The following is a 15,279-nucleotide window of genomic DNA, read 5'->3' as shown; positions in this document are numbered from 1 at the left end:
ACGCTCCTCTTATTCTTCCTCCTCCTCCTCTTCCTCTGAGGGCACAAACAATGCATCAGTCTCTTGTATCCTCCTTTCTGACCGTCCCCTGTCGTCTGATTGGTCCAGAGCCCTGTCCATCCTTGCTGCTGCAGAGACATATGGCGGAGCTGCTGAGTTTGGAGAAAGACATGGCTGCCTCCTTCCTCAACAGCGTCCTGAACCAGCTCAACTGGGCCTTCTCCGAGTTCATCGGCATGATCCAAGAGGTGGGAGAACCAATCAGCTGCTTCATCACTGAGTGGGCGGGGCTAGAGTAGTCTCATTAACTGGTTCTGTGTGTTTGGACCTGTCAGTAACCAGTTCTGTTTGGACCCTCAGATCCAGCAGGCTGCAGAGCGTCCCGAGAGGAACTTTGTGGACACTCGTCAGCTGAAGGTAAGGTTCTGGTTCTGTTGGCCCAGTTTACTTCCTGTGAATGAGGTCACTGCAGGTCTGCAGCATGGTTCTGCTGCAGGTATCAGGCCCGTCCCGCCTCCTGGTCTGCTGATCCTCTGAGCTTCACTTCCTCCTGACTTCACTGATGTTTCTCTTCACAATAAAAGCTTCACAGTGGATAACCGGCGGGGTGCTTTTATTGTGAAAGGAGTTAGCTTTAGCATGGTTAGTAGTTGAGGTAAACTACCCATGTGTGATGTAAACGTTTCTCTCACCTGTCCAGGTGTGTGCCACCTGCTTCGACCTGTCTGTCAGCCTGCTGCGGGTTCTGGAGATGACCGTCACTCTGGTGCCGGAGATCTTCCTGGACTGGTCCCGCCCCTCTGCAGAGCTGCTGCTCAGACGACTCGCTCAGGTGACTCCCAGGATTGACCGGGGTTACTGGGTCACTGGGTTTACTGTGTGAAACACAAATGTGTGGAACTAAAGATAGAATGTGAAGCATTCTCCATAGAACTTGATGTAGAAGGTATAGCGTTCTCTGTAGAACGTGATCTAGAACACAGCAGTTTATTTCTGATGACTGGATGTTTTTGGTTCTGCAGCTGCTCAATCAGGTGTTGAACCGTGTCACAGCAGAGAAGAACCTGTTTGATCGGGTCGTCAACCTCAGACTGCCAGGTATGCACGCACAAACACAAATCAACACTATTTTAGTGTTTCTTCCTGTCACAAGACACGCCCACTGATGACATCATCATTGATCGTTCCCTTGTTCCTATGGGAACCACCTTGGACTCTGGTGTGACTGTGTGTGTGTGGTGGTTCCCGTGGTTACAGTGTTCTGATGCAGCCTATCTGTGTTGCAGGTCTGGAGAGCGTGGACCACTATCCCATCCTGGTGGCCGTCACAGGGATCCTGGTCCGAGTCCTGGTGGACGGGGACCGGCAGGGGTAAGTCTAGTTTCTGTAGGGGATCACCGGGTCTCGGTAGACCGGACTCGGGTTGTTGTGGTGCTGCTGTGGTCATGTGACAGGAAGTGCTGCAGCACCAACGTGGACCTGACAGCTTCAGGTTCTGAGGGGAACCTCGTCACAGTCTGCAGTCTTCACATTTATTTCTACCGTCACACTGATGAGGACTGATGAGGACCAGGACTGATGAGGACTGATGAGGACCAGGACTGATGAGGACCAGGACTGATGAGGACTGATGAGGACCAGGTCTGATGAGGACTGATGAGGACCAGGACTGATGAGGACCAGGTCTGATGAGGACTGATGAGGACCAGGACTGATGAGGACCAGGACTGATGAGGACTGATGAGGACCAGGACTGATGAGGACCAGGTCTGATGAGGACTGATGAGGACCAGGACTGATGAGGACCAGGACTGATGAGGACCAGGTCTGATGAGGACTGATGAGGACCAGGACTGATGAGGACCAGGTCTGATGAGGACCAGGTCTGATGAGGACTGATGAGGACCAGGTCTGATGAGGACCAGGACTGAAGAGGACCAGGACTGATGAGGACTGATGAGGACTGATGAGGACTGATGAGGACCAGGACTGATGAGGACTGATGAGGACCAGGTCTGATGAGGACCAGGACTGATGAGGACTGACGAGGACCAGGACTGATGAGGTCTGATGAGGACCAGGTCTGATGAGGACCAGGACTGATGAGGACCAGGTCTGATGAGGACCAGGTCTGAAGAGGACCAGGACTGATGAGGACCAGGACTGATGAGGACCAGGTCTGAAGAGGACCAGGACTCTCCTCCTCTTCTCCGCTGTATGTGGTGATCCGTCTTCAGTGTTTATCAGAACCAGTGTTGGTGTCCGGTGGTGTTCTGGTTCTGGTTCTGGTCGTCCCTGTTTAACTGGATGAAAGGAGGTGTTTAATAGATGAGATGGATGATGTTTGGATGAAGGCGCCTGCCAGGCGAGGTCCAGGGCACACTGTGTTTATATAGTATGGAACCTGCACGAGGCGTTTAGGGAACAGCTAGAAAATGTAGCGTCCACCGCTTTCCTGCTCCTCCCTGCTCCTCCTTGCTCCTCCCTGCTCCTCCTTGCTCCTCCTTGCTCCTCCCTGCTCCTCCCTGCTCCTCCTTGCTCCTCCCTGCTCCTCCTTGCTCCTCCTTGCTCCTCCTTGCTCTTACCTGCTCCTCCCTGCTCCTCTTTGCTCCTCCCTGCTCCTCCTTGCTCCTCCCTGCTCCTCCCTGCTCCTCCCCGCTCCATTAGAATCCATTGGCCACGCAGGACTCCTCCTCCCTCCGCCACCTCCTCCTCCTCATCATCTCTACATCCATCCTTTCACCACCTTCCTCTCTGCCCCACCCACTCACCCACACATGGGGACTATTAGCCCCCCTCCCCCGCAGTAGGAGATCAATGGCTCTAATGATTGTCCATTACCTCGGGCTGTCAGACCCGAGGAGCAGCTCCACAGATTAGATTGAGTCCAGGCTGATTAGCTTAGCAGCTCCAGAGCAGAGCGGCTGCAGCTCGGCATGCTGGGAGTTTATCGGTCTGTGTGGTCGGCGCTCTCAGCTGGAAAGTTGTTTTTCAGAGCGTAGCCACATCCTGCTAAAAGGGTTCGGAGGAGACATCAACACGGGGGAGGAGCTACCACCGGCCTGAACCTGCAGTGTGTTTCTGTAAGAGTGTTAAGGACCCTCCCCCCCTACACACACATATATACACACACACATACACACACATACACACACACATGCAGCGGTCAATAATGGGCTAACAGGAAGGACCGGCTGCTCCCCGAGGCCTCGTTCAGTTCTGGTTCTGGTCCAACCTGCTGATGCTGCTCTCATTAAACACACAGTCACGCATGTGGAAATCACTGCCTGGGCTCAGGAACACCAGGCTGCTGTTTTAGCTCCACGGTGACATCACAGATGTTCTCGTACCAGAGGTCACAAACACCGAATCCTTCCTGAAGGTTCTTGATCCTCTGTGTGCAGCACCATGCTGCGTTCAGGAACCCTCTGGACTCATGAACTGATGTTAAACTGTAGATGCTGAACGTTGAGCTCTCAGTTTGTTGAGTTTCAGTCCAGTTGAAGATGTTTTTGTAGATCATAACGTTCTGCAGAACCTTCTGGACAGACTTGTGAATCGGAGCGTTCATGAGACGGATTCTTCCTGTCGGAGATCTGCTCAGACAGGAAGTCTCTCTGAAACCTGAAACTTTAAACTGTTAAAATGAGGTTTGTTGGAAAGATGCAGGAGCTTTCTGCCCGTGTGTGTGTGTGTGTGCGTGCGTGCGCACACGCCGTTTGTCGGACTCTTCTGGGACTTTCACAGCCACTCGCTGCACCAACACACCTGTTGCCATGACGACAGCCCTGTGAATTTTTTTCCGTGTGAATCAGTTTCCATTATTTATGTCGTCCTGCAGATTTGATTTGCAAATAATAGAAACACTGCTGCAGCCGTGATGTCGCAGCTTCATCCCAAACGGCATCATCTTCATCATCCGGAAACAGAACCTGGTCCAAGAGCATGATGATGATAATGATGATGATGAAGAGGATGAAGTCTCAGCAGCAGTTTTAATAAAACATCAGACTTCAGAGTCAAAGGGCTTTTATTTTGAAGGGAGTTTTTTCAGATCATGCAGATCAGATGTCCAGAGTTCAAACTTCCATCCAACTTCTGATCAGATTAAATCATCTTAAATTATGCTTCATTTCCACCTTTAGTCGACTGTTGAACACATCGTTTACTGGACTACACACCTACACTTCCCAGCATGCACTGCTCTGAGCTCCTGTTATAAGAGTTAATGTCAGTGTCTCTTTATTCACTTTTTAGAACAGATCAGTCTGTGATGAAGATGAGCGTCACACTCTTCCTCTTCCTGCTTCAGTGTCACAACTGAGACCATGAAAGTTTCCCAATAAATTAATAACAGTGAAAAAGTTTAAGTTGAATTTAATCAGTTCGAATACGGAAGGAAATAAGTAAACATTAATAAGATGAATATTTTTTATGTAAATAAAAAAAGGACAAAGTTTAAACCAGAGATGAATTTTAGATTTTTTTGTTATGACACCACACCGTGACATCACACCAGTGTTTTTTTTTTTCTGGACATGCGTGTTCGCGCTCACGTGTGTGTCGCCGCTCTGCAGCCGGTTCCCCATCTTCTCTGTGGTTCTTCTGTTGGCATGGAAACGAGGCTGATGGACAGCAGGCGGTCAGGAGAAAGGAGGAAACTAAGAGTCCGAAAAGAAGAAGAAGATGGGGAGGGAGGGCAGGAGGAGATAAAGAGTGAGTCTGTCAGGCGGTTGAAGTTCAGGTGGAGTCCGAGGCTGAAGACTACGTTTACTGTGACAGACACGCCCCCAGAAACAGGTCTTCTTGAATCTTCTTTTCTAATGAATGAGGGATTATTTTCAGATGGACCTCCAGAAAACTAATAAGAAGGAGTGACTTTAGCTAACAACACCGAGATAACTGATGGACACATTTTATTCACTTTGGATTTGATGAGAGAAGTTGAATGGGAGTCTATGGAGCCGGAGGCTTTTTGGAGCCGACCTCTAGTGGCACTCGCTGGTATTGCAGCTGAAGATAAACAGTCTGTGAGGAGGACATGAAGTTTCTGATTCTGACAGAGATAAAGTTGATGAAGAGTTTCTCTGAACAGATGGAGAATAAATGATAACATTAATATGATCATGTGTTTATTGGACTCTGAGTTGCTGCAAGAAACAGGAAGTAATTGATTGCAGCTGGTTAGTGTTCATGTTAACAGACAGAAGACGTCCGATCTCCTCATTCTGTCTGTCCTCAGGAATGTCTTCATGATGATAATTATTGCTTATATCTCCCCTCAGATGGATGGAGGCAGTTTTATTGTCTTTTACCAGAAAGAAAATCAGCAAATTAAGAAGCTGCAAACTGATTTTAAGTTTCCTTCAGTCTCCCCCTGATCAGTAATGGTGGTCTGATTACCCATGATGCACTGCAGCCAGGAGCTGCTCACTGTTCAGCTGCTGTATTTTACAGAACAGTGACGGTTAAATGTTGAAGATATGATGTTCTAATGAAGAGAACTGTTTGTCTGACATGATGTAAAAAGATGTAAACATCTGTAAACATCCGCTAACATCCGTAAACATCCGCTAACATCTGTAAACATCCGCTAACATCTGTAAACATCCGCTAACATCCGTAAACATCTGTAAACATCCGCTAACATCCGTAAACATCAGCTAACATCCGTAAACATCAGCTAACATCTGTAAACATCAGCTAACATCTGTAAACATCCGTAAACATCTGTAAACATCCGCTAACATCTGTAAACATCCGTAAACATCTGTAAACATCCGCTAACATCCGTAAACATCAGCTAACATCCGTAAACATCAGCTAACATCTGTAAACATCAGCTAACATCTGTAAACATCCGTAAACATCTGTAAACATCCGCTAACATCTGTAAACATCCGTAAACATCTGTAAACATCCGCTAACATCCGTAAACATCCGCTAACATCTGTAAACATCCGTAAACATCTGTAAACATCCGCTAACATCCGTAAACATCAGCTAACATCCGTAAACATCAGCTAACATCTGTAAACATCCGCTAACATCCGTAAACATCTGTAAACATCCGCTAACATCCGTAAACATCTGTAAACATCAGCTAACATCTGTAAACATCAGCTAACATCCGTAAACATCTGTAAACATCCGCTAACATCTGTAAACATCCGTAAACATCCGTAAACATCCGCTAACATCCGCTAACATCCGTAAACATCCGCTAACATCCGTAAACATCAGCTAACATCTGTAAACATCCGCTAACATCCGTAAACATCTGTAAACATCCGCTAACATCTGTAAACATCCGCTAACATCCGTAAACATCCGCTAACATCCGTAAACATCCGTAAACATCAGCTAACATCTGTCAACATCCGCTAACATCAGCTAACATCTGTAAACATCCGTAAACATCTGTAAACATCCGCTAACATCTGTAAACATCCGCTAACATCCGTAAACATCAGCTAACATCCGTAAACATCCGCTAACATCTGTAAACATCCGCTAACATCTGTAAACATCCGCTAACATCCGTAAACATCCGCTAACATCCGTAAACATCCGATAACATCCGTAAACATCCGCTAACATCTGTAAACATCCGTAAACATCTGCTAACATCTGTAAACATCCGCTAACATCCGTAAACATCAGCTAACATCCGTAAACATCCGCTAACATCTGTAAACATCCGCTAACATCTGTAAACATCCGCTAACATCTGTAAACATCCGCTAACATCCGTAAACATCCGCTAACATCTGTAAACATCCGCTAGCATCTGTAAACATCTGTAAACATCAGCTAACATCTGTAAACATCCGCTAACATCCGTAAACATCCGCTAACATCTGTAAACATCCGCTAACATCTGTAAACATCCGCTAACATCTGTAAACATCTGCTAGCATCTGTAAACATCTGTAAACATCAGCTAACATCTGTAAACATCCGCTAACATCCGTAAACATCCGCTAGCATCTGTAAACATCCGTAAACATCCGCTAACATCCGTAAACATCCGCTAGCATCTGTAAACATCCGTAAACATCAGCTAACATCTGTAAACATCCGCTAACATCTGTAAACATCCGCTAACATCTGTAAACATCCGTAAACATCAGCTAACATCTGTAAACATCCGCTAACATCTGTAAACATCCGCTAACATCTGTAAACTCTCTGGAAGCTAATTGGTTGGTCGTCACTGCAGTTCGTGTGTGTGTGTGTGTGTGTGTGTGTGTGTGTGTTTGCGAGGGAGCGAGCTAGCTGTGATGCGTTCAGGTCACGTGGTAGAATTGATCAAATGAACAGAGATACATGAGATCGATGACATCATCACTCTCAGAACTTCCACGGGTCACGTCTGAACCAACCGAACACGTCTGTCATCAGCACACAGTCTTCCTGCAGGTTAACAGATAATAATAATTGATTCCAGACGTCTTTTAAAAAGAGCAATGATCTCAGACTGAGTTCCTCTGGCAGCGGTTCTACGGTTCTTGTGTGGAACCGGAGCGAGACGGTGTTCCTGCTCCGAGTTTTATTTACTCTGCTGCTGCATGAATAATGGAGGAGATGTGTTTTAGCAGACTGCATCACATGGTACTCCTCCTAATGGAGGGGGGGGAGCTTATTCAGGAGGCGCCTCCATACAGCAAATTTCTGGAGTGAAATATCCTGGAGTTAAACTAAGAGTTTGATTTTGGGAGTTTATTTTCTAAATTAGACTCCAGCTGGTGTTCAGAGACTCTTTGGAATATTTTGTTCATTCTCGATTTAACACGACTCCGTGTTATCTGCATAGCTTTGTTGCTGTATTAGCATTTCCCAGCATGCCTTCGTTATTTCTTTGTAACTTTTGAGAATAAAGCAGCCAAATTAAATCTAAGTGATGGGCAGAAATTATATTTAGTTTTGTTAAAACATGCTGATTATTAATATTTTAATGAAGACATAATTATAAATAAAATGGGGATATCATCCAAAACCAGAACCAACAGAACCCTGACATCAGCTACAGAACCAACAGAACCCTGACATCAGCTACAGAACCAACAGAACCCTGACATCAGGGAACATGTAGAAGCCCATGTGGGCTGGAGAATAATGCCCCCCCCTTCCTGTTTACAACCAGCTGCCCACTTCCTGTCAGCTGGTTGTTCAGTGATGATGGTGACAGCAGATGATGATGATGATGATGGTGACAGCAGATGATGATGATGAAGGTGACAGCAGGTGATGATGATGATGATGACAGCAGATGATGATGATGAAGATGATGAAGGTGACATGATAATGAAGTAGTGGTGTTAATAGCAGATGATGTGATGGAACAATATCGGGAACAATATTCTCTGATCCTACTCTTCATCCTCATCCTCTTCATCACTGCTCTCTGCTGTCTGCTCCTGCTACTCTTCATCCTCCTCCTTTTCATCTCTTCAGATGTTTATCGTCGCAGCAAACACTGACATTTTTTCTACACTTCCTGTCAAAAATAACCTGTCAATCAGAGAGTTCTGTTTGGTTCTAACCATCGGGGAACAGGAGAACCTGCAGAGACCTTCATCTGTACTCATCATCATCATCACCATCATCTTCACTCTGATGAAGAACATATTTTCAGAACAAGAACAAAAGTCTTCGTCAGGAAGTCGTTTTGTTTTGTAGCTTTTCAAACGTCAGTGTGTTGAAAGTGTTTAAAGAAGGTGAGACGTGTTTATACACACACACACAGACACACACACACACACACACACACACACAGACACACACACACACACACACAGACACACACACACACACACAGACACACACAGACACACACACACACACACACAGACACACACACACACACACAGACACACACACACACACACACAGACACACACACAAACCAGACACACACAAACACACAGAAAGACACACACAGACACACACACAAACCAGACAAACACACACACACACACACAGACACACACACAAACCAGACAAACACACACACACACACACAGACACACACACAAACCAGACACACACAAACACACAGAAAGACACACACAGACACACACACAAACCAGACACACACAAACACACAGGAAGACACACACAGACACACACACAAACCAGACAAACAAACACACACACACACACACACACACACACACACACACACACACACACACAAACCAGACAAACACACACACACACAAACACACAGAAACACACAGACATCATTGTGCAGCGTGTATTCTTATAAACAAAAAGCAGGCAGACGTCTACCTGGAGGTTCCAAATCCAGAGGTTTATTAACACAGATGGAGGGAAGGGGGGTGGGGGGTGCAATGAATACAGTGAAGACAACAGAACCAGAACCAGGTGTGTCCTGATCAGTTTTAAAAGTTCAAACAGACGTCTGATCCAGAAATAATCTCCTCTGAGACCTTCACTCTGAGGAGGAGGAAGAGGGAGGAGGAAGAGGAGGGAGGAGGAGGAGCATCTTTTTAAACAGTTTCTATTTTTACTCTCTAAAAGCTCTTCGTCTCTGAAACGTTTCAGACTTTAGTTCCAGCCAATAAAACAAAGAGAAGCTCCTGGAAGGTTCTAGAAAGGTTCTGTTTGGACCTGAAGGCATCTGGATCTTATTAAAGGTGCAAGCCGTGCTTAAAGGGACAGTCCTGTGGTTATTAGTCCTGTCAGAGGGTTTAAGCCCCGCCCCCAGGCAGCACCGCCTCTTCCTATCTTTGGTGTGGTTTCTCTATCTGTCCGTCACAGTGCCAGGTCGAGGTGGAGCCGGGTGGAGCGGTTCTGGAGCGGGTTGTTAACAGTATCAGATCGTAGAATTGCACTTGTGTTTATCAGGAAGCAAAGGAAACTTAAAGAGGGTCAGTGATTGGCTCAGGTCTGGTGCTGGAGGGGTGGGAGGTGAGAGGAGTAGGGGTGAGGGTGGTGCCAGTCTGTGTCTCTAAGTCCCATCGCTATGGCAACATGATGGGTGTGTCCGGGAAGATGGACATGATGGAGTCGGTCTCCCCCGCTCTGTGCAGCTGAGGCTGAGGCTCCGCCCCCAGCAGTAAACCCAGCCCCAGGTGTCCCTGCCCCACCCTCAGTCTGCCGTTCTGCTGCTCTCTGATTGGCTCCAGAAACACCACATGCTTGTTGGTACTGACCTTACGACCCGGTCCCTCGGTGGTGGCCGGCGGAGTCGGGGTGAGGATGGAGGACTGGGCGCTTCCCGCCCCTGCGTCGTTCCCCTGGCCCGGGATGGGCGTGGCCGGGGGCGGGGCCTTGGGCCAGGGGGGGCAGTGGCACGGCGTCAGGTAGAGGTACATGAGGACCAGAACCAGGCTGACTACGCAGCCCAGCAGGGTGGTGAAGCCGGTGTTGAAGGACTCGTGAGCGTCGGCGTGGCGGTGCGGCACCACCGTCACATTCACCTCCCACGTCTCGTTGCGCTGCCGCTGGCGGTCCAGAGCGAGACACCAGTACGTCCCCGCGTCCTCCTCGCGGGCCGCCACGATCTGCAGGCTGCCGTTGGAGAACATCCTCAGCGAGCCGTTGTTCCCCGGAGGAGCCACGTACTCCCAGTTGGGGGCGACCCAGAGGAAGGAGACGCCGTGGCCGGACAGCGAGGTGACACAGTGCAGCAGCAGCGCCGTTCCGACCCGCACCGCCACGCTGCGGTTCTGCTGTAGCCCGCTCACGTTACACTTCTCAAAGTAGCGTCCGTGCTGGAAGAAGCGCACGGCGCCTCTCTGGAGGCCGTAGACCAGACACACGTGCTCCTGCCGGAAGAAGGTGACGGAGGCGAAGCCGCGCTGCTCCCAGTAGCGGAACAGGCCGTACATGGAGCACTCGCACACCAGCGAGTTGTTGTGGAGGTACAAGCCTCCCTGCAGCGCCGCCGGCAGCCCGGACACGTCCTCCAGGGGCAGCCGGGGCAGGCGGTTGGAGGACAGGTCCAGCAGGGACAGGTGGGGGTGGCTGTGCTTCTGGATGGAGAAGAAGGGGAAGTCGGTGAGGCGGTTGTGACTGAGGTAGGCCTTGCGGAGGGCGGGCAGCCCGGCCAGAGCGCCACCCTCCACCTGCACCAGCAGGTTGTTGAAGAGCAGCAGCTCCTCCAGGCCCGGTAGCTCCAGGAAGTAGTTTTGCTCCAGAACACGCAGCTGATTGGACGACAGGTCCAGGTGTCTCAGCAGGGTCCCGGAGGAGTTCCTGAAGGCCCCCGGCCGGATGGCGGTCAGGTGGTTGTGCGCAAGGCGGAGCGTCTCCAGCCGAGACAGTCCGTAGAATCCTCCGTCCTCTAGCTGAGCGATGCGGTTGTGGCTCAGGTCCAGAGTCACCGCGGAGACCGGCACGTCTCCGGGGACCTGCTGCAGACTGGCGGCGGTGCAGCTCACGATGTCCGACGCACAGAGACACCCGGCCTGAGGCGGGCACACCGAGGTCCGGACCGGGCTCAGCTGACAGGCTAGGAGCACCAGAACCGACCACCAGGAGGGAGGAGCTGCAGCCTCCGCCCCTAACATGATGTCACCGGAGGGGGGCGGGGCGTCCTCAGCCGTCAGTCTCGTCTGTCTGTTCCTCTGGAAGACTTCCTTCACATCATTCATCTCATGCCGACGTAGTTCTGCGACTCACAGACGCACCAGCTGATCATGTTCTCCTGCAGCCTCGTCCTCTGGTGGACCGTCCGTCCTCTGGTGGACCGGGTCCAGGCTGCAAGACTCAGACTGTGTTTACTTTATGTCTTCCGACCGTCTGCTGGTGGTGAAGGAATTCATCTGCAGCCACCTGGACATCTGGAGGGGACAGAGACAGACAGGAGGTCCAGGGGAGACAGAGGAGGAGTTCTTACCTGTCAGTCATTCGGCACCGACAGAAGAGCTGTTGAAAGAATCATTGAACAACTTCCTTCTCCTCGTCTCAGTCCCAGCTGCTCCTTTGGTTTAGCCGAGTTGGTTCTGTGGGTTCTGGTTCCGTCTGTCTCCTGTAGTCCAGGTCAGACTGTCTGTCTCCTGCTGCAGCGATCTGCTCTCCCCTCCTCACTTAAGGAGCCTCCCTCCCTGCTCCTCCTTATCTCGTCCTCCTCCTCGTACTCTCAAACAAAGAGATAACTGTAGCAGTGAGTCGGTCCAGATATGAACTCCTGGTCTCTCTGGTCCTGGTCTCTCTGGTCCTGGTCTCTCTGGTCCTGGTCTCTATGGTCCTGGTCCGTGTGTGTGGCTGCCTCCGTCTGTTTGTGCCTCTCAGAGCTGCTGCTGCTTCTGCTGCTCTCAGCTCCTCCCCCCCCCCCCTCCTCCCCTCCTCCTCCACTCCATATCAACCCCCCCTCTTCCTCTCACTGCTCCGTTTCTGTTTCATGCTCTCACACTTTGTTGTCACCTCCTTCTCCGCTTCCTCCTTCTCCTCCTCCGGTTCCTCCTCTTCCTCCTCACCTGTCCAGTTATCAGAGGGAGGACATCAGCTGTGATGAGTTCAGAGAATCTTCTTCCTCATTTACATAATTATTCATGTTGACCTTTACATAACCTTTAGAGACAAATAGGACAAAGTCAGGAGTGTGTGTGTGTGTGTGTGTGTGTGTGTATCTGTGTGCGTGTGTATTTGTTTGCGTGCCTGAGTATTTGTGTGTGTATTTGTGGGTGAGTGAGTATTTGTTTGTGTGCGTGACTATTTGTGTGTATTTGTGTGTGTGCGTGAGTACTTGTGAGTAGTTGAGTGTTTGTGAGTTTGTGTGCGTGAGTATTTGTGTGAGTATTTGTGCGTGCGTGAGTGAGTGTTTGTGTGAGTACTTGTGTGTGTGCGAGTATGTGTATGTGAATATTTGTGTGCGTGCGTGTGTGCATGAGTATGTGTGTTTGTGTGCGTGCATGAGTATTTGTGTGTGTGCGTGAGTATTTGTGTGTTAGTATTTGTGTGCGTGCGTGAGTATTTGTGTTTGTGTGTGTATTTGTATGCGTGCGTGAGTATTTGTGAGTAGTTGAATGTTTGTGAGTTTGTGTGCGTGAGTATTTGTGTGAGTATTTGTGCGTGCGTGAGTGAGTGTTTGTGTGAGTACTTGTGTGTGTGCGAGTATGTGTATGTGAATATTTGTGTGCGTGCGTGTGTGCATGAGTATGTGTTTGTGTGCGTGCATGAGTATTTGTGAGTATTTGTGTGTGTGCGTGAGTATTTGTGTGTGTTAGTATTTGTGTGCGTGCGTGAGTATTTGTGTTTGTGTGCGTGAGTATTTGTGTTTGTGTGTGTTTGTGTGCGTGCGTGAGTATTTGTGTTTGTGTGCGTGAGTATTTGTGTTTGTGTGTGTATTTGTGTGCGTGCGTGAGTATTTGTGCGTGAGTATTTCTGTTTGGGTGCACAAGTATTTGTGTGTGTGAGTGTGTGTGTGTGTGAGAGTATGTGTGCGTGAGTATTTGTGTGCGTGAGTATTTGTGTGTGTGAGTATTTGTGTGCGTGTGAGTATTTGTGTGAGTATTTGTGTGTGAGTATTTGCGCGTGTGCGCGTGAGTATTTGTGTGCGAGTGTTTGTGTGTACGTGAGTGAGTGTGTATGTGAGTATTTGTGTGTTTGTGTGTATGTTTGTGTGCGTGAGTATATGTGTGTGTATTTGTGTGCGTGCGTGAGTGAGTATTTGTGTGTGTTTGTATGCGTGAGTGTTTGTGTGAATATTTGTGTGTGAGTATTTCTGTTTGTGTGTGTACGTGAGTGAGTGTGTATGTGAGTATTTGTGTGTTTGTGTGTATGTTTGTGTGCGTGAGTATATGTGTGTGTGTATTTGTGTGCGTGCGTGAGTGAGTATTTGTGCGTGAGTATTTCTGTGTTTGTGTGTGTGAGTATTTGCGCGTGTGTGCATGAGTATTTGTGTGTGAGTATTTGTGTGCGAGTGTTTGTGTTTGTGTGCGTGAGTATTTGTTTGCGTGAGTGTTTGTGTGCGTGAGTGAGTATTTCTGTTTGTGTGTGTGCGTGAGTATTTGTTTGTGTGTGTGTGCGTGCGTGAATGTGTGTGTGTGAGTATTTCTGTGTTTGTGTGTGTGCGTGAGTATTTGTTTGTTTGTGTGTGCGTGAGTGGGTGTGAGTATTTCTGTGTTTGTGCGTGAGTATTTGTTTGTGTGCGTGAGTGAGTATTTGTGTGTGAGTGTTTGTATGCGTGAGTGTTTGTGTGAGTATTTGTGTGTGTGAGTATTTCTGTTTGTGTGTGTACGTGAGTGAGTGTGTATGTGAGTATTTGTGTGTTTGTGTGTATGTTTGTGTGCGTGAGTATATGTGTGTGTGTATTTGTGTGTGTGCGTGAGTGAGTATTTGTGCGTGAGTATTTCTGTGTTTGTGTGCGTGAGTATTTGTATGGTGGTGATGACGATGATGTCGTATGTGCAGCAGTGACTCCATAACCATCAGTCACATCCTGCTGCGTCGCCATGACAACCCCTCCTTTATTTTAGTCCGACTCAGCGACTGAACACAGAAACAATCAGAGATGTTTGATTTTCACTCAGCTGGAACTTCCTGCACAGATCTTTCACATTAAAAGCACATAGAGTTATCCCTCCTTCTCCTGACAGGGTTTTAATTTCAAACTATCAGTTCTGTAGAGATAAATATGAATATGAGTGAACACAGACAGACTGGACGAGGAGAGGAAGCTTGTAGAGTCGGAGGAAAACCTCCTGATGAAACATTGATGCAAAGGGAGGAGGAAGAGGAGGGTTTCATTAGAGCGAGGAGCCGTGATGAAGATCACACTGAAACACTTGTGTGTGTTTCTGATTCACCAGCAGCTCATCACGTCCACAGGATGTTTACTGCTTTATTTATTGGTTTAAAATACAAAGTTAATGAAACAAAACTGTGTTCAGATTGTTCTGAGAACAATACTCAAACAGCTGTTCAGTCATAACAACAACAAACCACAATAAGTTCATAAACTATAAATATAGCAACTTGAAACGAGGGCTTTTAATTTGAAACGAGGGCTTTTAATTTTTTCTCTTAAATTTCTCCTCCTCCTCCTCCTCAGGATCTCCTGTGCTGCCTCCGTCCTCCTCTCTGACCCGTGCTTCCAGCTCCACTCCATCCAGCACCTGTTGGGAGAGGGCGGAGACTCCTCCACCTGCGTCCCGTCTGCTGCCGTCCCATCTGCCGCCCGGCCGGCCGTCGGGTCTCTGGGGTCGTCTGTGGCTCCTCCCCTTCCTTCAGCAGCTGGAAACTCCTCGGAGCGGAAACACTTCTCGCTGCACGCATGTGAGTCCAACAGTCTTCATGTCCAGATGT

General features: G+C 48.6%; 2 protein-coding genes across 4 annotated transcripts in view; one reads left to right on the top strand and one right to left on the bottom strand.

The window, feature by feature from the left end:
* The window catches only part of LOC138214035 (E3 ubiquitin-protein ligase RNF123), a 45,797-nt gene that overhangs the window by 15,467 nt on the left and 15,051 nt on the right, over positions 1-15,279 (top strand). For both annotated transcript variants that reach the window (XM_069175395.1, XM_069175399.1), the window contains exons 32-37: positions 109-248; positions 361-417; positions 701-832; positions 1,023-1,098; positions 1,287-1,371; positions 15,026-15,249. In XM_069175395.1, the coding sequence (XP_069031496.1) occupies positions 109-248; positions 361-417; positions 701-832; positions 1,023-1,098; positions 1,287-1,371; positions 15,026-15,249 (714 nt within the window). The remainder of the gene's footprint in view (positions 1-108; positions 249-360; positions 418-700; positions 833-1,022; positions 1,099-1,286; positions 1,372-15,025; positions 15,250-15,279) is intronic.
* amigo3 (adhesion molecule with Ig-like domain 3) lies at positions 4,031-12,279 on the bottom strand. Of its 2 annotated transcripts, XM_069175421.1 has the most exons (2): positions 10,182-12,279; positions 4,031-4,661 (listed from the first exon to the last, which is right to left on the bottom strand). In XM_069175421.1, the coding sequence occupies exons 1-2, from the start codon at positions 11,622-11,624 to the stop codon at positions 4,644-4,646; spliced, it is 1,461 nt and encodes a 486-aa protein (XP_069031522.1). In that variant the 5' UTR covers positions 11,625-12,279; the 3' UTR covers positions 4,031-4,643. The 2 variants fall into 2 exon arrangements, with proteins under 2 accessions (XP_069031522.1, XP_069031513.1); XM_069175412.1 differs by lacking the exon at positions 4,031-4,661 and having other exon boundaries at positions 9,195-12,279.

The sequence above is a fragment of the Embiotoca jacksoni genome, unplaced genomic scaffold (genome assembly GCF_022577435.1).
Source record: "Embiotoca jacksoni isolate LCO1_2020_lvr unplaced genomic scaffold, fEmbJac1.0.p SCAF_104, whole genome shotgun sequence".
NCBI lineage: Eukaryota > Metazoa > Chordata > Actinopteri > Embiotocidae > Embiotoca > Embiotoca jacksoni.
This window is presented reverse-complemented; position numbering and strand designations above follow the sequence as displayed.

Bases quoted from the DNA above. Each gene is read 5' to 3' on its own strand.
- amigo3 (XM_069175412.1), bottom strand. From the start codon at position 11,624: ATGAATGATGTGAAGGAAGTCTTCCAGAGGAACAGACAGACGAGACTG.